Below are 25,082 nucleotides of genomic sequence, written 5' to 3' on the forward strand. Positions count from 1 at the left end.
TCCAATTATGAACCGGGCGGCTATGCGTTCCAGGTACAGCAGCGCTCCAACATGACGCAACGGGAAGGCATACACAAGTTCGAGAATGAGCGCATCAAGACGCTGCAGGAGGAGCGTCTGCACATCCAGAAGAAGACGTTCACAAAATGGATGAACTCGTTCCTGGTGAAGGTAAGTGTTTGCCGCTTTGTGGCCTTTTCTTCCAGCTGCGGTATTAGAAGTTGGAGCCAGAAATAGAACCATGCTTCAAACGCAAACTTTCAGCATAGGAGTGTCACCACTCCGCTTCCAAGGACCCGTTTTCAACGAGCCGTGCGGTCTCTATCACTTGGAACATATTCTACTCGGGTCTGATGCCATGCTCCATCAAGGCACACCTTGGTTCTGAATGTTTCCGACCGTTCCACACTCCATGGCCTCCTCCGTCTACGATGTGCGTAAAGTTCGTGTTAAAAATGACAGTAATTTGCTACGGCCAATCCTTAGCGACCTCCTCGTTGTTGGACGGAGGCGTAGGTGCCAGAAATCCCCAATACCTGTTGAAGGCTCCGCCGAGCGTTGATTTAGTGACTGAGATCGGAAATGAAATACGAGGGATAGCTCGGTGCTTGCGCCTGGTGATTTTTCCATCAGTGCAAATGAATAACTCATACCCGCTGCTCATCATCATGCAATCTCTGTAGCTGTTTTTATGAGCCCCAACAACCGGGGTGTGGTCCTAGTCATCACTCCAGGCAGGTTCTCCTAACGACGACTAGGCTCGTTGGATCGTGCTGCTTGAGAGGCACCTCGTATTGTTAAAGGGTGCTAGAAAAATTTGCACCACACCATGTTTGGAAGGTGGACGTTAAAAGGGAAACTCAATGTTTTATCTTTCAAGCAATTTTCCCTACCGTGGCGCGTCTGGTTATATGCAGCTTGATGAGCATTTTCGCACGAATGCGTCATTGTTTGTTTGTCCCCCACCTAGCTAGCTTTGTCGATCCCCGGAGATCCATTTGGTGGCGGGGGGTTTACGGAAAAGAAAATGTGAGCTAACCCTCTTAGGAGGTGACAACAAATACCCAACCCCCACAACCACACGTACGAAGCCATCACTTGGAGGTTAGTGGGCCACGACGACGTGCGAATATTCGAACGCAAAGGCAGGCCACAAACCATTGCAAGGTCTTGCTTTTTTCTTATATCTCTGCGCAAAGGCAGCAGCTTCGACTGGCGAGTCTTGTTGTAGAACATGGGTTTTTATTATGTACCAGCCTTCCATACGGTTGGACAGCCGGCCCTGCCCGCTGTACATGTAACCGAGTCGTAAAGTACCGGCCAACAAAGGGATGTCTGCGTAGGCGCAAGGTTTTATTGCATACCACTCCGAATGCCAAACGACCTGACCGGGGGCTAAAGATGGCGTTCGTTTCCTTTTTCGCATCCTGGTCCAAGCGATCTCGTTTTTGTTCTTTCCGCTACTTCTTCTCCGTGTGCCGAGTGAGTCATACGGTTCCATTCGGATCGTAAACCGGAACGGAAATGAATTTAACACCATCGACGGCGGGCGTTCTACATTCGCAGCAATGTTCGCTAATGAATAACGGAATTTTTGATTATTATGAAAATCTCGCGAATCCAGCGCCGGGGTGCCTTCGTCCATTCCACTTTTCCACAGTATCTTCCCCCTCTGTCGACTTCGAACGTGTTGCTAATGACATAAGGAACCGGAGTCATTCGCCTCGTTCGCCATCGTGCGTGTTACTTACCGGATCGATATTCTTTCCGAACGCTGACATGACAAATTATCACCAGCGGGGGGTGTTGAACGTGTCCGACAGGTAGCTCTGATTGTGGGTTTCCGTGCGTATTCCGTACGAAACGCGGGTTCACGATCGGTTCATAAATCATGTCCACATTTAGTGGAGCGCTGTCAGAATTTTTGGCATTTTAAATTTTGTATTATTTGATTGGCTGATGTGCTGTTGTTTGCCAATTTCCTCGGCAACGAACCTTTCATTATGTTATGAGGATTGATTGAACGAACTATTTTTATGTTCGGGCATATTTTTCCATCCAAAATATATCCGTAGTCTGGGCACAGTATGGATAAGCGAAGGATCACACATTTTCTGATATCAATATAGTACATAATCTGAGAGCCCGGACTCCGGCATTTCAGTTAATCGCGAATTCCTTGAAAGGATACATATTCTACGATCTTGTGGTTCGACACAATAATTTGCACAATAAAGGAAATCAAGGAAGACATTTTTTATAAACTGATCATATTTTCTTTTTAGCTGTAAGAGAAAGAAACTTCAACAACGTTCAGCATTTACTAATTCGCATTTTTCTCATATTTCTCGCATCCATTCCAGGCGAAGATGGAGGTCGACGACCTGTTCATCGACCTGGCGGACGGTATAAAGCTGCTGAAGCTGCTGGAAATCATTTCCGGCGAGAAGCTGGGCAAGCCGAACAGTGGCCGCATGCGTGTACATAAGATAGAGAACGTGAACAAAAGTTTGGCGTTCCTGCACACGAAGGTAAGTAGCTAGGCCACACGCAATAACCCTGGAATTGGCAGGAATTCGGAGTACAGGATATGAAAAACTCACTGTTGATTTATTCGATGGATACAATTTTCAAATGGTAGTAAAAAACGGGTGAAAAACTTTTACTTTCCTAATTCGACCCCGGGTTTCGTTCGGTTTTGCGGTACACGTAACAGCACCCGTGACGGATCGGTGCACATTTGGAGCGGACCCGCCGCGTTGTTCGTTTTTCACTTGCGCAAAGTGGAATCTCCACACGACTACAAATTATCTACCACCTACCCCCGCTTCTAGCTTGGAACCCGGCAGGCTAATGTGCTTTGCAATTTGCTGAATGATTTATTTCGCGCCTCTGGTTCATCGACAAAAATTAAATTTGATACATCTGCGCGAAGCGGGGGGGACAAACGAAACTAACTCATAAAACCATGATGCAATGTCCCGGACGGGGTGGCGACACGCATGACAACTTAACCCCAAACAAAAACGCCCGCCGGTGCGCTACTGCCGGAATCGCTCAACCTTGACCCAGGTTATGGCGTTACATTTGGAGTAGCGGCGTGTGAATCACGACTCAATTGTGTACCGCTGGACAAAACACACACGTTGCTCGCTTTTTTTTTGGGAATCCGATCCACGTCATCGGTTTTCGAAACGGGAAGTCTAAAATCGAAGCGAAGGTATGAATCCGTGCAGTAAGTTATCGATAAAAATAAACTCGAACAGCCAATCGGTAATGTGCAGTCCGCGAGGCCTATTGTGTTCAACCATTTGTACTTCTGTGAGCATCAGAGGGTCCCCGTAAGGGCTCCGTAAGCTCGTTGTACTGGCTGTAAGTTCTGGATGTCATACGGAGGAAACCTTGCCGGCTAATCCCATCGACGCTAATCCCACCGGGGCAGCCCAATAGGACCGAATAGAGTGGACCGGAGTTAGGAGGGGGCAAGGCAGCGATTTAATCAATATATCTGGGTCGAATGGAGAGGGGCTTCCCGTTCCACTTGGTGTGTCGACTGTTGGCGGGTGATTCAGCAAGCCCTTGATGCACGGGAGCTACAACAATGGTGTCCGACCGCGTGCGTGGCGATTGCAGGGAATAATATACCATTTGAAAACGTGTCCAACAGGCTTGGCGGTTTTTTTCTCTCGTCGTGTTCATTGTCAGCGGGAACGTGGTTTCGCTACAAAGTGTTGGAAAAATGCTGACTGAAAAATTATGACAAAAGAACGATCGATTGAAGCTGGAGATTTTGAGGTTTAATCCAGACGCTTCTTGAGAAGCGCTTTCGCTACCTCTCGAGTGAGTTCTTTGGAAGCAGCCAGGTATCTTCCATCGGAAACCTATCAGATCGTGAACCCCATCCGCGCCAGTTCGATAGGCATTACCGATGCATTAATGCTGCTATTTGCTTTACCGAACTCGGCTACCGAGCAAACGATAGTCACGTCCCATTGAAAGCTCGCTGACGGCTCGCCCTATGACGGCTTGCGGGTTGGGAAGATCCTGAGGCTTCGGTGGTCGTGCCACTCCGTCGGGTAGTTACTCGATCACTATCAAGATCCAGTTATGAATGCCCAAGTGGGGTTACACAGCGGTACACTTTTGAAAAAGGCATTAAAACAGCAGTAGAAAAATTCCAAACAATAACCGATAGATCACGTTCCATTTCAAGCCGCTCGTTGTGGGTTCCACTTTGAGCCGTGGCATGGTTCGCCACCGGAGCCACCTGCATAATCTAACAGCACTGTCCCCTTATACAATAATTATAGTAGCTCCACACACGTCATCGCAGTCGGGTCACGGTGAGATATCGAGTATCGGATGCAGCGTCTCACACCACTTGCACACCTGTTTTTTATTTTTCTCCTTTTAAAATGCAGTGTTAAGATTTTAAATACAAGCAACGTCGTTTCGCGGGAACCTCAGGAAAAGGAGAAAATAGGAAACGAAAATAGACTACCAATTAATCGAGTCAACGATACGCAATAGACTTCACCATTTTCCCTCCGAGTACTCCTCGGGGGTAAAGTGGCTGTTTTGCAGCCTAAGTGTTTGCTCCGTTGCGTTTTACTGACCGTAAGAGTTTAGCTTACCCATACAGCACGCCAATTATGGATATCGCCACGTAGGAAGCCACTTTTACTGTTGATATCGCAACGGAACAAACGGTACCCGCTAGTGTGCGCCAGCAGTCGGTTAGTCTTCCGGTTTAAGGGCGCATTCCTGGCGATTTCACTTTCACAAGTGCGTTTTAAGTGCACTGGGCCATATCATCGAGTGCCCAGTAGACTAATACGCGGTTGCAAGTGGTGTTTTGGAACGTTTCAAACGTCGGCAATGGAGTATGAGTGAGTGTCGGGGTAAAGGTTATACCTTGGCTTGAAAACCGGCCAGAGCCAGAGATCTGAGCAGCCCGTCCCGTCCAGCCGGTTCAGCGAGTTTGGCCCGAGTGTTTTGCAAAAGGTGTTAATAGACCCATTTGCTGGACGCTGCAAAACTGCTCAAAACACCGCAGCCTGATTGTTGCCAAAGTGGGTAATTTGTTCGCACAAAGTGTGGTCTCCTCTCGTGCATCTGCATTTCGGTTACACGCTTCTCTAACGCGCGTACGCCATGAGCTGTGGACATTAGTGCTTGCTGCCCACCGCATCCTTCTTCAGCACCATCGGGTTCACTGACACCGACCCGACCAAACGGAAGGAAGGAGAGTGCAAAATTGCCCAACATTACGGCTCCTCCCGTCAATGGGACACTTTCTTACGGCGAGCCGAGTTACGCACACGCGCTGCCTGCCGGTGGCTTGAGTTTTGCCCCAAAATGGCTTTGTCCGGAAATGGGGAGATTTGTTTTTCCGACTTTTCTGCCTCAACGTGAATCGCAATTCCCCCGCCGGTGGCTTAGACGGACCGGTTAATGCGGAGTTCGGGCAAAGGCCACCATGAGGTGGTGGTTCCCGGTGCAACTGGACTTTGGCTGAATCGACAAGTGACCGACTAGTGTTGGATACTTCAGACAGGAAAAGAGAAACTGGTTGAATGCGTAATGCATCTGTTTGTTACGTAGCCATTGTTTGTTTGCTCGCACGGGCTCGCCTTTGGTCACCCGGGCCGGTTAATGCAATTATAACCACGTACCAAAACCACAACCTGTGCCGCCTTGGGTTCGTCTCAGCTTCTGGGGAATTTTAGGCGGCAAAGCAAATTTGCAAAGAAAACCATTAGGAAACCATGAAACGTGCCGGGCTCCATTAGACCACTCCTTTGTAAGCCCTGTAGCCGGTCCGGGCTGCAAGAAGTGACCAAAATGCCATATGATATTTCGCTTCCGTACCGACGCAATAGACCTAGCTTTTGTCTTTGCTTCGCGTGGACCATTTACCGGCCGGGCCGCGTACTTTGCACTCTCTCGCAAGTGGTTCAAATATCCACAATATGATGGTGTGTTTAGTTTGGTGACTCGGAAGTTCCCTGACCGACGGACAGTTAGGCCCGGGTTAGTGCCGGGCCGGAGACACGCGGTCGTACGCCGCTTTCGCCGGGCGTGATTTGCATTTTATCCATTTTCCAAATTGAATTAGTGATTCGGAACAGCAGCGCCCTCGGCGGTGGAACGATCTGCGATCTGTCCCGGTTTGGTTGGCCGTCCGTTAACCTTCTCGTTTCGCCACCGTTACGATGGCGGATACGTTTATGAATGTGCTATATGAATGTGCAAATTGTGGGAAATAGAGGACATGGACTTTTTGTATCGGACTCGAATGAGTAATTGCGGACCGATTTATGTTCTCGTATTTGGATTTATTAAACATAGTGAGATAAAATGTTTTCGAAAATTTTAATTTTATGTTTACAGATATACACTGGGCCAAAAGGCAAATGGAACATCTGAACAAGAAGAAATTGCTCTAGCGAAGTGCAAAAATGTTAGTTCAATATATTGCCAGGCATTTGAAAACTGGCAAAGAATCTAATACGAACAAAAGCGAATAATAAAACTTCTGAAAATTATTCAAAAATTTTCAAGCTTCAAACCAAGCGCCTATCCATTATTCTATTAAGCTGTATTAATGATTACTTTTTCACTAACTAATTATTAGTTTTCCCATCGGTTTGTTGCTTGTTGGCCAATTTTCGATGAGCGCAAATCGACCGACCAAAATAAAAGGTCTTCCCTCAACATGTTTGCAGCTTCTGCCCCGACATGAATCTTTCATTCAAAATTGAAGCAAAGATTCATACATATTCATGAATCTGAACCTCAAATCTAGTGTTCCTACATAAAAGAATATCCAGAATATAATCAGAACACAATTTTTGTTGCGTTTACGTGCAGCTGTTGATTTTTTGTTATTTCACACATCTACAGTTATCATAAACCAAATATTAGATGAATTGAATGTAAAATTGTGTATTGTAAGCAAAATCAGTGCTAAAATTGAAGTCATTTGTATAATGTACCTTGTAATTAGGTATTTTTTACAAATAATAACACGATGATTGAACCAATCCATCAGATTGAACGTTACGGAGCGTAAATTTACATGTAATAATATAAAAAGCGAAACACAGCACCTGACTAAGAGCACACATTAGCAGAAACTACAGAGAATCGGTTTGCCTCGGTTACTTGCTCTAGTGTTAAACCGCTCCGACGCATAACACGCAGAAAAACTCAAATGAAGATGAACTATTGACTTTAAAACTAATAAACAATTTGTACGCCATTTGTCTGACGCTCTTCTGCTCACCGGCTCGACCGGTGCTGATTGCACCGTAATCTATTTTCTTCACACGGTTCCGGGGGTCCACACCAGAACCAGAGGCTCTCCGAGCTCCGCGGTTTTAGTAGGAAACGAGAAATGCCGGAATTCATTTCTCACCGTCACGGCTCCATACCGGTTCGTGAAGTTGGCGCATTCTTCGCGTTTCTTCGAGGAGTGTTTCTTGAGCTTTTCAATTAAAGAGTAAACCCAGCGTACGCGAAAGAAACAGGGAAAGGGGAGCAGCGAAAGCTTAGGACGCAGCAAAACAGGTGATGTATGCGGTAAATTAGCCTGAGCAGGTCCGGCCCAAAAGGCTAGAATACGGAGTGGAGTCTTCCGGCCCCGGGGGGGAAGGGGGGAGGTGGTTGCTCGTCGAGTGCCGAGTGCGCACTTTTGCCGTGCGCCCGCCAGAAGATTGAAGCTAATTCAATTAGTCTGACCGAGCAACTTCGGCGAACAGTTAACGACCGAGAATTGGGAAACGAACGGAGCCCATCGCGGGTCCGGGTTGATTTCTTGGTGGGGTTTTTTTTTTCTGTGGGCCGCCGTGAGATCTAACGGTGGATGAAAGCCGTTTCAGTGTGCAGCCTTTTCTTGCCTATTTAGACGATTTTAAAGAAGCTGATCGCCGAAAAAAGGTACACTTGCCCGCGGCTTGGTTAGGAGGGAATGACCGCGACTGATTAGTTTTTCATTAGCAGTTACCAGTGCGGCTTTTCTTTTCCACCCGCCGACCTCCCGTTTGGAGTATGTCCATCCCCATTGTATGACGTTATTAGCTGACGATCGATTTGTAAGACACAAGGGCCGGTACGAGAAATGCGACCATAACCTCGATCGATCAGCAACACCATTCATTGATTACGCTTCCCTCATGCGCTACTTCTTGTTTCGTTTCAGGTTCGTTTGGAATCGATCGGTGCGGAAGATATCGTCGACCATAATCCGCGCCTCATTCTCGGCCTGATCTGGACCATCATCCTTCGCTTCCAGATTCAGGAAATCGAAATCGATGTGGTAAGTTTGAGGCATCTGTAAGGAGAGGGGTGGTGTTGCTTCCCGAGCGTCGCGATAAACTTGCGTATTATGCTAATACAATCATTAATTTACTGTGTCCCGCTGCTTCGTGAATGGCCAGCTTTACGAATTCGAACCACTCCAGCCTAGCCATTTATCTGTTAAAAGTAGATTACATATTGTTATCACCCCGTAGGATAGTTGAAGATAGGAAGATGAAATATGGACCATTCGAATGGGTTTCTAGCCATCTTCGGTTCGGAGTCCGTATTCGGTTCAGGTCTGTCTGGAGAACCTGTTTTGTCTACGCGACGCGACTCGGAGTGGTTCCAATCCTGTTTCCGAAAAGGTGTTAATCCGCAGCTTTCCATAGATTAGTTCGATGTTTACTTGCGCTAGAATTCATTTCTCTTGTCTAGAGCCTCGGGTCGGTCTCCCTCACCCGGGAAAGGAGTCGCATGGTAATCAAATTGACCTTGAGGTTCGTGAGATTTTTGTGAGCCCCAGGGATTTGTTTAAGTAGATGATTGCGGGCTAACTGCTTAATTTCGATGTAAAATTGCCTGATGACTCTAAATGACTCCTAATGCGTGGTTTGGTGTTGTTGCTCTCTTGTAGGACGAAGAAAATGAGTCGTCGGAGAAGAAGTCCGCCAAAGACGCGCTGCTGCTGTGGTGCCAGCGCAAAACGCACGGATACCAGCATGTACACATTACCGATTTTACCAACTCGTGGCGCTCGGGTCTCGGTTTCAATGCGCTTATCCACTCGCACCGGCCGGACCTGTTCGACTACAGCACCCTCATGCCGGGTCGGAACATCGAAAACCTTAACCACGCGTTCGAGGTGGCCGAACGGGAGCTCGGCATACCGCAGCTGCTGGACGCGGAGGACATCGACACGGCCCGACCGGACGAGAAGTCGATCCTGACGTACGTGGCCTCGTACTATCACACGTTCGCGCGCATGAAGAGCGAACAGAAGGGCGGCAAGCGGATCGCCAACATCGTCAACAAGCTGATGGATGCGGACAAGAAGAAGATGCAGTTTGAGCATCTGATCACCAACCTGCTCAGCTGGATCCGGGCGAAGACGGTCGAGCTGGAGAAGCGCAACTTTCCGAACTCGGTCGAGGGCATTCAGGGCGAGCTGCTGGCCTTTAAAGAGTACCGCACGGTCGAGAAGCCGCCGAAGTACAAGGAGCGCAGTGAAATCGAGGCACTGTACTTCCACGTCAACACGCTGCTGAAGTCGCTCAACCAGCCACACTACACGCCGCAGGATGGCAAGATGATCAACGACATCGAGAAGGCGTGGCAGCGGCTCGAAAACGCCGAGCACAATCGCGAGGTCGCACTGCGCGAGGAGCTGCTGCGGCAGGAGAAGCTGGAGCAGCTGAACTTTAAGTTCGAAAAGAAGTCGGTTCTACGCGAGGGTTACCTGAACGAGATGATCCAGGTGCTGACGGATCCGCGGTACGGGCCGGCGTTGCGCCAGGTCGATGCGACGGTGAAGAAGCACGAGGCGATCTCGGCCGACATTCTGGCGCGGGCGGATCGTTTCAACGATCTCACCGACATGTGCAACGAGCTGCACGAGGAGAACTACCACGGCAAGGAGCGGGTGAAGAAGCGCGAGCTGGAGGTCATCACAAAGTGGCGCGAGCTGCTCGAGCTGCTGGAGAACCACAAGCAGAAGCTGACGCAGATGAGCTCACTGATGAACTTGCTGCGCGAGATCGACGCCACGATGACTACGATCCGTGCGTTGCAGGCTCAGTTCGCCTCGGAGGACGTGGGCCCGCATCTGCTCGGTGTGGAGGAGCTGCTGCAGGCACACTCGTTGCTCGAGCTGCAGGTCACGACGCTCGGGGAGACGCAACGGCGGTACGTGCGCCAGGGCGAGGCATTCAAACGGGGCGACTACAAAGACACCAGTCTGCTGGATGCGAAACTCGCGGAACTGGCCCAGCTGTACCAGGAGCTGCAAGCGATGAGCGCGGCCCGGCGAGGCCGTCTCGATGAGGCGCGCGATTTCTACCAGTTTGTCGAAGATCACGAGAACGAGGAGGGTTGGCTCGTGGACAAGCAGCGCATCTGTAAGGCGGGAATTACGGCAAAGGACCTACGGGCGGTGATGTCGCTCCAGCAGAAGCACAAGGCACTCGAGGATGAGATGAAGGTGCGTAAGCCAAAGTCCAACCAGATCACCGAGGCGGGCCGAAAGCTGATCGGCGACAAGCATTCTCGCACGCCGGAAGTGCAGGGTAAGATCGAGTCCCTGCAGGAACACTGGAAAGCGTTGGAGGATCTGGTGGACTTGCGCAAACGGCAGCTAGAGGATGCGGCCGAAGCGTATCAGTTCTATGCCGATGCAAACGAGGCGGACTCGTGGCTGAACGAGAAGATGGCTCTGGTGGCGTCGGATGACTTCGGCGTGGACGAACCGTCGGCTCAGGCACTCCTGCAGCGTCATCGTGATCTGCAGGGCGAGCTGAACGCCTACTCGGGTGACATTTTGAACCTGAATCAGCAGGCCGAGAAGCTCATCAAAGCCGGTATCTGCACGCTGGACCTATCGGCCGAACCGGAACCGGTACAGGAGGTGGAACAGGAGGAATGGGTCAACGAGACGCGCCTGGTGCCGAAGGAGGTTTGGGAGGATGAGCCCGTCGAGCGATTGGAACATCGTACGGTGACCGAAAACAAGCTGTTACCGCACGTTCAAGCGCTGTATCGATTCGAGGGCCAGAACATGAAAGTGTCCAAGGGTGACGTAATGATCCTGCAGAACAAGAACAATGCCGACTGGTGGAACGTGCGCAAGCTGGATGGCACTGAAGGCTTTGTGCCGGCGAACTACGTGAAGGAGATCGATCCGCGACCGGTGCCATGTTTGGTGCGCAAGGCCGAGAAGGTGAAGGTGATGCAGAAGGTCAAAAAGACAATCCTGGTGAAGGAGGTGATACAGGTGAAGCGTGTCCGACCGGCGAAGGTGAGCCAGGTGAAACCGCTGGTGAAGCGTCGCACGAAGGGTGACGACGGCACCGGTGTCATCGACAGCAACGATAGCGTCGATAAGCGACAGAAGCACATCAACGGAACGTACGATCAGTTGCAAGACCTCGCTGAACGCCGCCGAGCCCTGCTGGAGGACTCGATCTGCCTGTTTCGGTTCTACCGGGAGTGCGATGACTTCGAGAAGTGGATCAAGGACAAGGAGAAGATGCTGCGCACGGAAGACCCGAAGGGAAGCGTGGAGGCAGCGAAGCGGCAGTTCGAGACGTTCGTCAACGATCTATCGGCATCGTCGAAGCGTGTCGAGGCGATCGATTCGGACGTCGAGGACTTTGTGCGCCAGGGCCACTCGCAGCTGGACAAGGTAAAAGCACGCCAGCGCCAGATCCATCAGATGTGGGAACACCTGAACTACCTGAAGGGCCAAAAGGAGAAGAGCCTTGAGGGTGCCTCGAGCGTGGAGCTGTTCTACCGGACGTGCGAGGAGGCGATCGATTGGATGAACGAAAAGATGACCCAACTCGACACGGCCGAGGTGGGTCCGGATCTAAAAACCGTCCAGGCACTGCAGCGTCGACACGAGAACCTCGAGCGTGAGCTTGCGCCGGTCAAGGAGAAGGTCAGCCGGGTGAACTTGCTTGGCAACACGGTGAAGAACTCGTACCCCTCCGAGCGGGAGAACGTAAGCGTTAAGCAGCGCGACATCCAGGACCTGTGGCAGAAGGTGCAGGAGAAGGCGAAGGAGCGCCGCTCGCGACTGGAGAATGCCGTCGGGCAGCAGATCTTCAACAACAGCACCAAGGCGCTGCTGAACTGGATTGCGGAGTGCAACAATCAGCTGAACGCCGAAGAAACGGCTCGCGACGTTGAGACGGCCGGAAAATTGCTTAAGAAACACAAGGACCTTGGCGAGGATATCAATGCGCACGATGATGAGTTCGTGCAGCTGGCGAAACTTGGCCAGCAGATCCTCGAGCGCAATCCGGCCCTATCGGAAGACGCGGAGATTGCCAACAAAATTGCCAAACTGGAGGCCGAACGGCAGCGGCTGCACGGTGCTTGGTTGGCCAAGGAGAAGAAGCTGCAGCAGTGCATCGAGCTGCAGATGTTCAACCGGGAGGCGGACAAAATCGACGCAACCACCAAGAGCCACGAAGCGTACCTGGAGTACACCGATCTGGGCAACTCGCTGGACGACGTGGAGGCCATCATGAAGCGTCACATCGACTTCGAGAACTCGCTCGGTGCGCAGGATAAAATCCTAAAGAATTTCTCCGAGGGTGCCGACAAGCTGATCCGCAACAACCACTACGACGCAACGTACATCGATGAACGCAGGGGGCAGGTGTTGGCACGTCGGGAGCGTGTGAAGGAGTTGGCACAAGCGCGCCGTAACGCGCTGCAGGCCTCGAAGGACTTCCAGAAGTTCTCGGCCGATGTGGACGACTTGAACACTTGGCTTGCGGATAAGACCAAAATCGCGAGCGATGAGAGCTACAAGGACCTGTCGAATTTGCCACGCAAACTGCAGAAGCACAAGGCGTTTGAGCGCGAGCTGCGTTCAAATGAAGGGCAGCTACGCATCGTCAACAAAGAGGGCGAGTCGTTGATCAAGACGAACAACCGAGCGAACGAAGTGTCCGAGATGCTCGCTAGCGTCAACCGGAAGTGGAAGGATCTGGTCGCGACCTCGCTGGAGAAGGGTCGCCGGCTGGAGCAGGCGGCCTTGCAGCGCGAGCACAACCGGTACATCGAGGACTCGAAGAGCAAGTTCGATGAGCTGGATCACGCCCTGCAGAGCAAGCAGGTCGGAAACGATCTGCGTAGCTGCAAGGAGCTGATGAACAGGCACCAGGTGCTCGAAAACGATATAGCCCTGTGGGAGCAGAAGGTGGCCGAACTGGTCACCACCGGCGAGGAGATGGCACACGAGGGCCATTTCGATGCAAACAACATCCAGAACGAGACCAAGAAATTGCAGACGCAGTTCGCGGGCCTAAAGGAACCGGCACGCCATCGTCGGGAAGCGCTGGACGAGAGCCTACGGTTCCACAAGTTCGTGTTCGAGCTCGATACCGAACTACAGTGGATCAACGAGCATCTGCCGGCGGCCCGGTCGGAGGTAATCGGTCAGAACCTACACCAGGCGCAGAGTCTCTCCAAGAAGCACAAAAAGCTAGAGGCCGAAATCGAGGGTCATCAGCCGATGATCAACAAGGCGCTTACGTCGGCCGAAAACCTGATCAACCAGAATCACCCGGAGAAGGCGAAGGTGAAGGAACTGTGCAATGCGCTCGAGCGTGCCTGGGTGGATCTGCAGGAGCAATCGGCCGAGCGATCGCGCAAATTGGAACTTTCGCTCAAAGCACAGCAGTACCTGTCGGAGGCGGGCGAAATCGAGACGTGGCTCGGTGAGCGCAACAATGTGCTCCGTTCGTCGGACTACGGTCGCGACCGTGACTCGGCAACGAAGCTGCTAACCAAGCATAAGGTGATCGAGCTGGAACTGGACACCTACTCCGGTATCGTGTCCGAGATGGGCCACACGGCGACGGCTATGATCGCTGCGAAGCACCCGGACAGCAAGGTGATCGCGACCAAGCAGCAGCTGATCGAGAAGATGCTGAAATCACTGCAGAAGCTTGCCGGCCAGCGCCAGCTGCGGCTGATGGAGAGCCTATACCGTCACGAGTACTTTGTCGAGTCGGCCGAGCTGGAGCAGTGGATCAAGGAGCAGGAACAGGCGGTCAACTCAGAGGACTACGGTCATGACTACGAGCATTTGCTTGTAAGTATATTTGCAGTACAGTGTACAAACGATTTGAAACTAACACATCAACTTATCTCAACGCAATAGATTCTGCAAAACAAATTCGATGACCTGAAGCACCGCATTGAGGTTGGAGCGGAGCGCTACAATCAGTGTGAGAATTTCGCCAAAAAACTGATCGGCGGAGACAGTCCGTATGTGTCGGAAATTGAAAAACGGCAAGAACTATTGAGGTAAGTGGGGCTGATCAGCGTTAAAAACAAAAAAGATACCCCAAAATCCTAACAACAACCTTCGATTCGGCTCTGTACATCTCAAAAACTAACCTACAGAATCTTTCTACCCTTTGTATTTATTCCAATGAAAATGTTTCTTTCCGTGCATGCCCTCCTCCTACTGTACTCTACTACTCTTCTCCACTCTACTATCCTCCGTGTGTACCACTACCGATAAACATTTACCCTCATACTGTGTATCAACTCAATGACCCATGAAGATCATTTTCCGAGGCACAGTTGGATGTCGTTGAGCTATACGACAATTTACGGTAAATCCAAGACTTTCCTTCTGATCCCCAAGATGTGCTTTATTTGTTCGCTTACGCACGTAAGCCGTATGTGTTTTCTGTAATTTGTTATTGGTATGTGATCGTAACATAATGTGTCGTAATACGTTCTTGTTTATAACAATCTAGTAATATTACTCGCTATTTGCAATGCAATAATTAGTTACTCTCTTCATCATAACCGGTAAATAGTACTAGCATTTTGTCCATTCAACCTTCTCATATGTTGCTAAACCCTTTATTGTTCTGCCCTTTGTCTATCATCAATGAATTGTGTAAATTTATTAATTTCATGTGTAACAGTTTATTGTTTGTAGTGTTATTGTTTGTAAACCTCTGCAAAATGGTTGTACCCAGAATAAATCCAATTTTCGATTACCTCCACAGCAATGCCTGGCAACAACTGCTCGAGCAGTTGGATGCACGTGAAAAGAAACTTCACGCTGCTGGCGAAATTCATCGGTTTCATCGAGATGCGGCAGAGGCACTGTTCCGCATTCAGGTAAGTCGCCCTGTACCAACCTTTATCACTCGCCTCATTACTGGATATTTTCCGTTTTCCCGTACAGGACAAAAACGCTGCTCTGTCGAGTGAGCTTGGCAAGGATCTAAACTCGGCCCTGGCACTGGCTCGCAAGCACGAGGCGTTCGAGAATGAGCTCGTACCGCTGGAGGCGCAGCTGCAGGTACTGGTCGATGATTCATTGCGCCTGCAGACGAAATACCCTGGAGACAACGCCAAGGCCATCGCCGCCGAGCAGGAGAATGTGATTCAGTGCTGGAACGTGCTGAAGGAAAAGTCCGCCCTGCGCAACGATCAGCTGCATGCGAGCTGCGATTTGCAGCACTTCCTGACGCAGGTGCGCGATCTTATGTCGTGGGCCACCAACCTGCGCGCGGCCCTGCAGGCCGAGGAGCACGTTAGTGATGCGGCGGGTGCGACGGCCCTGAAGATCCAGCACGACGCGATCTACGGTGAGATCGAAGCGCGCGAGCAGACGTTCCGCGAGCTGAACGAACTGAGTGACTCGATGGTGCAGACGGGACATTACGCGGCAACCGAGGTGGAGGAGAAGTGTTCCGCACTGCTGGACGAACGGGCGAAGCTGCACGCGGCGTACAACAAGAAGAAGATCCTGCTGGAGCAGAAGATTGATCTGTTCTGTTTCATGCGCGACGCGAAGGTGATTGACAACATTTCCAGCGGCCAGGAAGCCACCCTGTCTAGCTCCGACTTTGGCCAGACGGTGGAGGTGGTGCAGGATCAGGTCAAGCGTCACGAGGCGTTCGAGAAGCTGATCCAAACGCAGGACGAGAAGGTTGCGATCCTGCAAGAGCACGGTCGCAAGCTGGTGGAACAGAATCACTACGATAGCGAGAACATCCGTCGGCGGCTGCGCGAAATTGTCGAGCGGCGCCAGAAGGTGAAAGATCTGTGTGCCCTACGCCGCCAGAAACTGGCCAATGCGCTGCTGTACGCCCAGTTCATCCGTGATTGCGCCGAGGCAGGCGCCTGGATCAACGAGAAGCAGAAGAAGCTGGAAGCGGATGCCCACAGCTACGCCGGCGTGAGCAACATGGAGGACAAGGTGAAGAAGCTAAAGAAACTGCAGGCCTTCGATGCGGAAGTGAACGCCAACGAGGGTCGCATTCGAGAGGTGCGCGACAAGGGCGAACGGTTGGTCGGCAAGAAGCACGAATGTGCCGGTGAGATCCAGGACGAGCTGGTCAAGTTGATGCAGTCGTGGAACGTACTGCTGAACGAGCTGGCGTCGCGCAGTCGCGGCCTAAAGGAGGCTCAGGACGCGCTCGAGTTCAACACGCAGCTCGACAAGCTGGAAGCGTGGATCCGGGACAAGGAGATGATGATACACGCCGGCGACACGGGACGCGACCTGGAGCACTGCAATGCCCTGCGCCGGAAGCTGGACGACGTGGACAGCGATATGCGGGTGGACGATCAGCGCATCAAGAACATCAACCAGCTGGCGGACAAGCTGGTGAACCAGGACAAGGTCGAGGGCAAGAATGTGCAGCAGCGGCGGGAAAACTTCAACAACAAGTGGAAATCGCTGCAGGGTGCGTTGAGCCGCTATCGCGATCTGCTGGCCGGTGCGTACGAGATTCACGTGTTCAACCGGGACGTGGACGATACGGCCGAGCGGATTGCGGAGAAAATGCTCGCCATGAGCGTGGAAGACACCGGTCGCGATCTAACGGCCGTGGAAGCTCTGACGCGCAAACAGGAAGCCATCGAACGCGATATGACGGCGGTGGAGCAGAAAATTCGCGAGCACGAAACCAGCGCCGCCGCCCTGGCTGACAAGTATCCGGACAATGCGATCAACATCGTGGAGAAGCTGGATGAGCTGAAGCGCCAGTGGGAGGAGCTGCAGAACGCGAGCGTGAAGCGTACGGAGGTGCTGAAGCAAGGCTACACGGCGCACAAGTTTACCGCCAACGTTAGGGAGCTGGAGCTGTGGGCGAACGACATGATCAAGAAGATGGATTCGGCCGCCAGCCCGGCCACGATCGGGGACTGCAAGGCGCAGATTCAGCTGCACCACGAACGGAAGGCTGAGATCGACGGTCGCGATCGTATTTTCCACGATCTGAAGGAGAACGGCGAGCGCTTGGTTGCGGAGAACCGAGAGCGTGGCATCCGAAACGATCACGTCGAAAAGGCGCTACGCAATTTGGAGGACCTGAACAAGCACCTGCACGACTCGTGGAAGGGTCGCAACCGGGGACTGAAGGAGGCGCACCAGCTGCAGCTTTTCAAGGAGCAGGCCGACCAGATCGTCGAGTGGCTGACGAACAAGGAGGCATTCTTGAACAACGACGATCTGGGTGAATCGTTTACCGCCGTGGAGGCGTTGATCAAGAAGCACGAAGCGTTCGAGAAGCTACTCCACTCGAATCGTATCGGTGAGTTGGAACAGTTCGCGGAGGAGATCCTCTCGGAGAGTCCGTTCGAGGCGGACGTTATCAAGCAGCGATTGTACGCGGTGACGGCACGCAAGGAGAAGCTTCTTGCCTCGGCGGCCACACGCAAGCAGAAGCTACAGGAAAGCCTCCAGCTGCAGCAGTTCCTGCGCGCACTGTATGAGGTCGAGAAGTGGATCAACCAGAAGATGCAGATCGCGTTGGATGAAAACTACCGCGAGCCGAGCAACTTGCAGAGCAAAATCCAGAAGCATGCAGCATTCGATGCGGAACTGCTGGCCAACTCGGGTCGCGTGACGGCAATCATCGAGGAGGGTGAATCGCTTATCAACGCCGAACACTACGCGAGCGATCTGGTGCAGGAGCAGCTCGATATTCTGGAAAGCGAATGGCAGAAGCTCCAGGAAGCGTCCCGTGAGAAGAAGGAACGGTTAGCCGAAGCATACGAGGCGTTACTGTTCCAGCGCAGCCTGGAGGACTTCAACAACTGGATGGACGAGGTCGAGTCGCAGCTGTCCTCCGAGGACTACGGGCGCGATCTGGCGTCGGTGAACAACCTGCTGAAGAAGCACGACATGCTCGAGGCGGATGTGGCGCACCATGCGGACACGTGCGAGCAGATCAAGGTGACGGATGCAAAGATGCTCGCCTCGGACCATTTCCTAAAGGACGAGCTGCACGAGAGTGCGATGATGACGGTCAAGCGGTATCATTCGCTGCACGAGCCGACCACGATCCGCCGTGACAATCTCGAAGACTCGCTGCTGCTGCATCAGTTCTTGCGCGATGCCGAGGATGAGCTGCTGTGGCTGAACGAGAAGGAACCGCAGGCAGCCTCGAAGGACCTTGGCAGCAGCCTGACGGCGGTCCAGAGCCTGCAGAAGAAGCACCAAGCGCTGGAGGCGGAAATCCTCATCCAGGAGCCGATCATTTCGGCGCTGGTGCAACGCGGGCAGCAAATGATCCGCGACAACCACTACGCGGTGGAGCAGATCGAGCGCCAGTGCGGGCAGCTGCAGGGTAAGCTGGTCAACTTGCGGAATCTCACGAACGTGAGGCGCTTGCGGCTGCTGGACGCTGTCGAGAGCCAGCAGTTCTACGCCGAAGCAAACGAGGCCGAGTTTTGGTTGCGCGAGAAGAAACCGATCATTTCGTCGCAGGACTACGGCAAAGACGAGGACTCGGTGAGCTCACTGCAGAAGAAGCTGGACGCGTTGCAGCGCGAGCTTGTTGCGTTCCGGCCGACGGTGGAGAAGATCGAGAAGCTTGCCAGCGGGCTGCAAGAGCGTGCCCACTTCGACAGCGAGAAGATTCGCATCAAGAACGACAAAATTCAGTACCACTTCCAGGAGCTTAATCGGTTGGCTGCCGAGCGCGAGAAGAAGCTGGCCGAGATGAAGAAGTTGTACGAGTTTGTGCGCGAAGTCGACGATCTGCAGGAGTGGATCGAGGTGCAGATGACAACGGCTGGCTCGGAGGAGTACGGTACGGATGTGGAGCACGTCGAGCAGCTGACGGCGCAGTTCGAGTCGTTTGTCTCGAACCTTAACTCGAACGAAGCTCGAGTGCTTTCGTGCGTCACCAAGGGTGAGTCACTGCTCGCTGAGGGCAATCCGAACCGCGATACCATCAAGGCGAAACGCGACGAAACGAGACAAATGTGGGATGAGCTGAAGGATCTGGTGGTGGCTCGACAGGAAGCGCTTGCCGGAGCTCGCCAGGTGCACGTGTTTGATCGTACGGCGGACGAGACGATCGAATGGATCAACGAGAAGATCGCGTCCGTCCTATCGGAAGACTACGGGCACGATCTGGAAACGATTCAATCGCTGGTGCGCACACACGAAGCGTTCGAGGCGGAACTGGGTGCCATCAAGGAGCAGCTCGAGTCGGTCGTGGCCGAGGCGCAGAAACTGGGCGATACCTACCCGGACGCGAAGGAGCACATCGAGGTGAAGCGCGACGAAACGATCGAGGTGTGGTCGGAGCTGAAGGACCGCACGGCTCAGCGGAAGGAGAAGCTGGCCCAGGCGGAACAGTTGCAGGCGTACTTCGATGACTACCGTGACCTAATGGCCTGGATCAACGAGATGCTGGCAAAGATTACCGCACCCGACCTGGCGAAGGATGTGGCCGGTGCAGAGGCCTTGATCGGCAAGATAAAGGAGCACCGAACGGAGGTGGATGCGCGCAAGGATGCGTTCGAGGTGTTCAACCGAACCGGCCGGAAGCTAATCAAAGACGGCCACTTCCTGGCCGCCGAGGTGCAGGAGAAAATTGCTGTGCTCGAGCAACGAAAACGCCTGCTCGATCAGACGATCGTGCAGCGAGCGGAAATGTACGAGCTCAATCTGGACACGCAGCGCTTCCTGAAGGAAGCGGAAGACATGGAGGGCTGGATTATCAGCCGGCAGGTTCAGCTGAAGGAATCGAAGCTGGGCGAGTCGATCGCGCAGGTCGAGGATCTGCTGCGCAAGCACGACGACTTCGAGAAGACGGTGGCCGCCCAGGAAGATAAGGTGTTAGCCTTACGCCGCATCACGCTGCTGGAACAGAAGTTCAAGCGCCAGCTGGAGGCAGAGCAGGCGGCCCGTATCGCCGAAAAGGAACGCATCGAGCGCGAACGGCACGAGGCACTGAAGCAAAAGGAAGTGCAGCGCATTACCGAGGAGCGACGCCGAAGGGATGCGCCCACCTCCTCGGCGATCAACGGCTACAGCGACAATGGTGGCCTGAGCACGTCCACTAGTCATCACAATCACACCCTGTCCCCGGGCAGTGGCAGCGCGATCGATCGTAACGATGTATCCGCCACGTCGACGGGTCTGATGAACACCTCGCTGACGGCTGGCAATGCTTCCGGCGTCGACCAGACCGCCAGTCCGGTGCAAAAGTCGAACTCATTTGCCACGATGCTACAGGAGCGGCTACGTCGCGGTTCGGATAGTAACATCAAGCGTGCGGAAAGCATGAAAATGGGCGTCAAGCCCGTGAAGCGCGCTCCGTCCTTCACGACCCGCCGTCGGGCACAGAGCTTCCGCAAGAATCAGCGCGGTCCGGGTGGTGCCCCGGAGGCCGACGCATCGCTACTGCCGCCCGTCGAAGTGCAGGGTACGTTAGAGCGCAAGCACGAGCTACAGTCGGGTGGCAAGAAGGCTCCGGTGCGCTCCTGGAAACCCTTCTACACCGTCCTTTGTGGGCAGCTACTTTGCTTCTTCAAGGACGCGGAAGACTTTGCCCTACAGAAGGCGGCCACGGCACCGGTGAACATCCTGAACGCTCGATGCGAGCGAGCGGAAAACTATACGAAGAAAAAGAACGTATTCCGGCTGGTGCTGCTCGATGGTTCCGAGTTTCTGTTCATGACCAACTCGAAGGAGTCACTGAGCGAGTGGGTGAACAAGATCGCTTTCCACGCGGCCCTACCACCGAACCTGCAGCTCATGAGCTACGATGAATCAGTCAAGGTACCCGTCCACGCCCTGGGTCCATCGTCTAATGGTAGTCTAATGATCGACCTCTCTTTTTGTTTGCAGCAAAACAACAGCGCACCGGACATGAAGTCGATCAGCTCAACGCAATCGCCGACCCCGGACCGCAGCGATGCCGCTTCCTCCATCAGTTCGCGCACCTCGTCGCCGGACAGTCAGCGGCGGGATTCGCGTACCTCGCTCAACAGTGCCAAGTCGGGCTCGGGCAGCAACGGCAGCTTCAACACACCGCAGACCAACTTCCTGCTGCGACAGAAGGAACTACGCGAGCAGGAGCTTCAGGTACGATCACGTCTCTAGTTTGGAAGTGCTCTACTACTTGAAGGAAATCTTACCTTTGTTTATTGTTTTGGTGCCATTCGTTCAATAGCAACAACGGATGTCATCTTCGCAGCATAGTCTACCGTCACCCACTTCCCCTGGCCCGATGCAGGATATGGTATACGGCCTGGCCGATAAACCACCGATACCGCCCCGAGGCGTGCCACCGCCCGTCCCGCAGCGTCAGTCCAGTGCGGATAATATGCTAAACAACAACAACGGATCGGTTCAGATGCGCTCGAAGGTTGGCGCCACCGGTAGCCCTAACGGAAGTGGTAAGAAACGTTAAATTTAAAATAATTGAAAATTGTTTTCGAAATATTGTAGATTACCTTTTTCTACCTTTGAGCTATTGTAAACATCTAATGAAATATGCGATTCCAGTATTTGAGATTGTTGAATTAAGTTAGTCGGTAGTAAAAGATTCAGGGCAATATGTAAATTGGGACGAAACTTGCCAACGTAACTGAGCTAAAGATAAAGTTGAAGTTAGAAATCAAAAGGGGAAGGGATTGAAGAAGAGCTAGAGAAAAGGCTGAAAATGCAATTCGTTGCTGGAGTGCATGGCGACTAATTCAAGCACATGCCAGTTCCAAGCAAATTTGGGATGACTTAGTGCGTATTTATGAGCCAAAATGGTTGTTGGCGCGACGTCTCCTCCATAAATCGATAAAAAAATTAACATAAAACTTACGATAGGGTCATGTACTGCAATGCACGCGGTCAAATAGATGATACCATCAGTTAGGACCACAGTGCTCACTTGGATTGTATCGCAGCCCAAGAAGATAATCACGTTGCATTTTTTTAAAATACCGGCTACTTGATCAGAAAATCAATAAAACGCTTTGACCAATTCAAATTTCAAATAGTCTAATGACGTAGTATATTATACGAGGACGACGGGATACGTATATTTTTCGACTATGGAACAGGATACAGCTTAAAGCTGCATGTATTAGAATTTGTACAAACAAAGCCAAGTTGCAGAGGACTTAAATTACTCAAAATATAATTTTTGTATTTTTGTTCATCTTCAACATAGTCAGACTATTCGTATGCAATCGTAGATGTTAAGCCGCCCTCTTATCAGCATACCAACTGCTTTCAATAACGCTCAAATTATCTAATTTCCATTTCTAGATTACGACAACGGCAACGTTACCAGTGGAAACCGCCCGTACTCGCTACAACCAGGTGCCGTAACCGCCAAGGCGCCCGGACTTCCTCAGAATGGCAATGGGAATGGCGAAGAAGTTTGGCTACGCCAAAGTGAACTACGTTCGTCAGGTAAGACCGAAAGAGAGTGAGGAAGCCTTTCGCATTACCTTTGCAATTACACGATACAAAGACGATTATGTACGATCAGGTTGGTGCTAATTGATTTCCGTTAAGCTCTCCCGAATCGCCCACACTAAAGGATCGTACTGAATACGATTTCCAGATGAAAAAACTTGCTTCTCATTTAGTTTCAACTTCTAAATACTTTGCTCAAACGTTGCTCGGCCGCATTTTTATAGTAACGGTTAAGTTTGGCTTTAGAAATATTATATGTCTTTATGATACTATCTTTATGTGTAATGGTATGTTGTTAATCTTTGTGTCTTACCCCAAAAAACAACACATCACGTAAATTCCCCATACTTGTTGACGTCGCTATCACCACACACCAACATGTCCCCCACGAACCCTCCCGCTGTGCCGTCGTCCTGTAGAGTATCCTCCACCACCGCTACCAGCGACATCACCCCCATTGAGTACCTTCACCCCGCTGAAGCCTCCGTCCGGTTATCAGCATCCAACGCAACATCACCAGCAACAGCAACAGCAACAGCAGCATTATCAGCAACCCGCTAGCGCCCATCAGCATCATCATCATCCTCACGTACCCCCGCAACATCAGAAGCAGCAGATGGACCAGTTTATCCGGCGCGAACAGCAATCCGCCGGTAAGCCGGGCCCACCGCCTCCTCCTCCGACGACCGGAAGCAACAATAACACCTCTCGCACAACCTGGCATCATCCAATGACGTCGCCTTCCGGGGCGGGAACCAACTCAGCACTGGCACAGACTGGAAACGGTGGCGACCACTTACCGTATCAGAACAATGGCTACCAGCATCCGTCGCTGCACCATCATCACGCGCCCTCATCGGGCAGCAACTCCACCAGTAGCAACACCTTCGGCAACAACATCAACCTGGATGGCTTCAGCACCGGTACAGTGTCCGCCAACGGCCCAAAACGAATATGCTTCATTCCTTCCTGGTGTCTCTCTCTCACTTTCACTAACTAACGGACTGACTCCAATCCCTTTTCAAAGCCCTCTTCGATAATTGTTGGGTCTTTTGAGGCGTTCTTTTGATAATCATTTTCTCACGGTGATGCTTATCCTCGTCCTCTTCTGATTTACTAATGGTATTGGTATTTAGCTAATGGTTAACGTTTTGTACAGTTGAATTTCGATCCAAAATTTTGGATTCTTGTAGTTATTTATTCTATGCAGGTGGTTTTTCTTATCCTATGGGTTCGTTTTCCTCTATTTCTAATTAATAATAAAGAATATGTTTGTAGAGGTTGGATTTTACAGATGGCTTGGTTTTTAATTCTAATCAAACATTACACACAACATATCTTAATGTTTAAAATTAGTTTCTGAGTTTTATCTGAACAACTTTTTCGTCATAGTTGAAGGTCAATATTTAAGGTTACAAGTTTTCATTTCCATCTTTCCACCTGAAGCAGCAAAACCAGAAAAAATACCTTATTAAAAGAATTATATATTTTTTTAACTCTTTCGAATACTTCCGAATCTTATAATCGAAAATACATTTATGACTTATCTCCTGGTGTTATTGAAGTGATAAGAAAGGTTTTTGAACTGTATTTACAACAATTAGTGATGATGAAATAATAATTTAACATTTATGGTTTTGGTGCAGGAAATATTCCATTCAATTTTTCCGTCCCGTGTTATCTATATATTATTAATTTTTGTTTTCCTATCTCACACACCGCTCTCTACAGGCTGGGGTCAAACGAGATTCGACACTAACCGGCCGACCTCCCTACCACCACCAGGAGCACCCCCAACCCTACCGCCACCGGCAGGAGGCAACGGAAACAGCAGCCTCTCGCAGGATTTTGGTCCGTTCGCCAGCGGTAGCGGCAGTGCCGGGCGACACCATTCGGCCGAAAGCTCAAGCGAAAGCGAGGCCAGCTTCATCAAGGGCGGTAGCAAGGACGGCAGTGCGAAGGACAAGAAAGGCGTCTTCAGGATTTTCTCGAAGAAGAAGTCGAAAAATTCGAGCTAAGCCGTGGGTCGCAAAAGGCGCAAAAAGCATTGTTCGTTTAGGGCGTTTATCCCTTTTCCTTTTCCCCTGATAGAAGCGTACATACTTCTATGCAGAGGTTTTATCATTACTGTGTCTTTACATAATTCCCACGTTTTTTTTCCAAGAGCATCATGTTTGTTCGTCGTCGTAATATTGTATAGTGTGTTATAATTTTTCATTTGCCCTCTTCCTATCACAGCAACACCGTTCAATAATGGTGGTTGATATGCTTTTTATAATTTTATTCTGTTATTTTTAAAACGAGTGCACCTACATTACCTTTGTGCCGAATGGGGGAAAGGCATGGCGGCAGCTAT

At 51.4% G+C, this 25,082-nt stretch overlaps 1 protein-coding gene across 1 annotated transcript; it reads left to right on the forward strand.

Moving 5' to 3' along the window:
* On the forward strand, positions 1 to 24,744 carry LOC131286031 (spectrin beta chain, non-erythrocytic 1). Its single transcript, XM_058314889.1, has 13 exons — positions 1 to 171; positions 2,364 to 2,531; positions 8,204 to 8,320; positions 8,939 to 14,125; positions 14,195 to 14,340; positions 14,604 to 14,654; positions 15,060 to 15,174; positions 15,242 to 21,085; positions 21,155 to 21,391; positions 21,480 to 21,705; positions 22,574 to 22,720; positions 23,146 to 23,649; positions 24,458 to 24,744. Exons 1-13 carry the CDS (start codon positions 52 to 54, stop codon positions 24,742 to 24,744), a joined length of 13,149 nt encoding a protein of 4,382 aa, XP_058170872.1. The 5' UTR covers positions 1 to 51.
* The last annotated feature ends 338 nt before the right edge of the window (positions 24,745 to 25,082 follow it).

Source organism: Anopheles ziemanni, chromosome 3 (assembly GCF_943734765.1).
Source record: "Anopheles ziemanni chromosome 3, idAnoZiCoDA_A2_x.2, whole genome shotgun sequence".
Taxonomy (NCBI): domain Eukaryota; kingdom Metazoa; phylum Arthropoda; class Insecta; order Diptera; family Culicidae; genus Anopheles; species Anopheles ziemanni.

Bases quoted from the DNA above. Each gene is read 5' to 3' on its own strand.
- LOC131286031 (XM_058314889.1), top strand. From the start codon at position 52: ATGACGCAACGGGAAGGCATACACAAGTTCGAGAATGAGCGCATCAAG. The intron at 2,532-8,203 runs GTAAGTAGCTAG...GTTTCGTTTCAG, and splicing joins TGGCGTTCCTGCACACGAAG to GTTCGTTTGGAATCGATCGG. The intron at 22,721-23,145 runs GTAAGACCGAAA...GTCGTCCTGTAG, and splicing joins AAGTGAACTACGTTCGTCAG to AGTATCCTCCACCACCGCTA.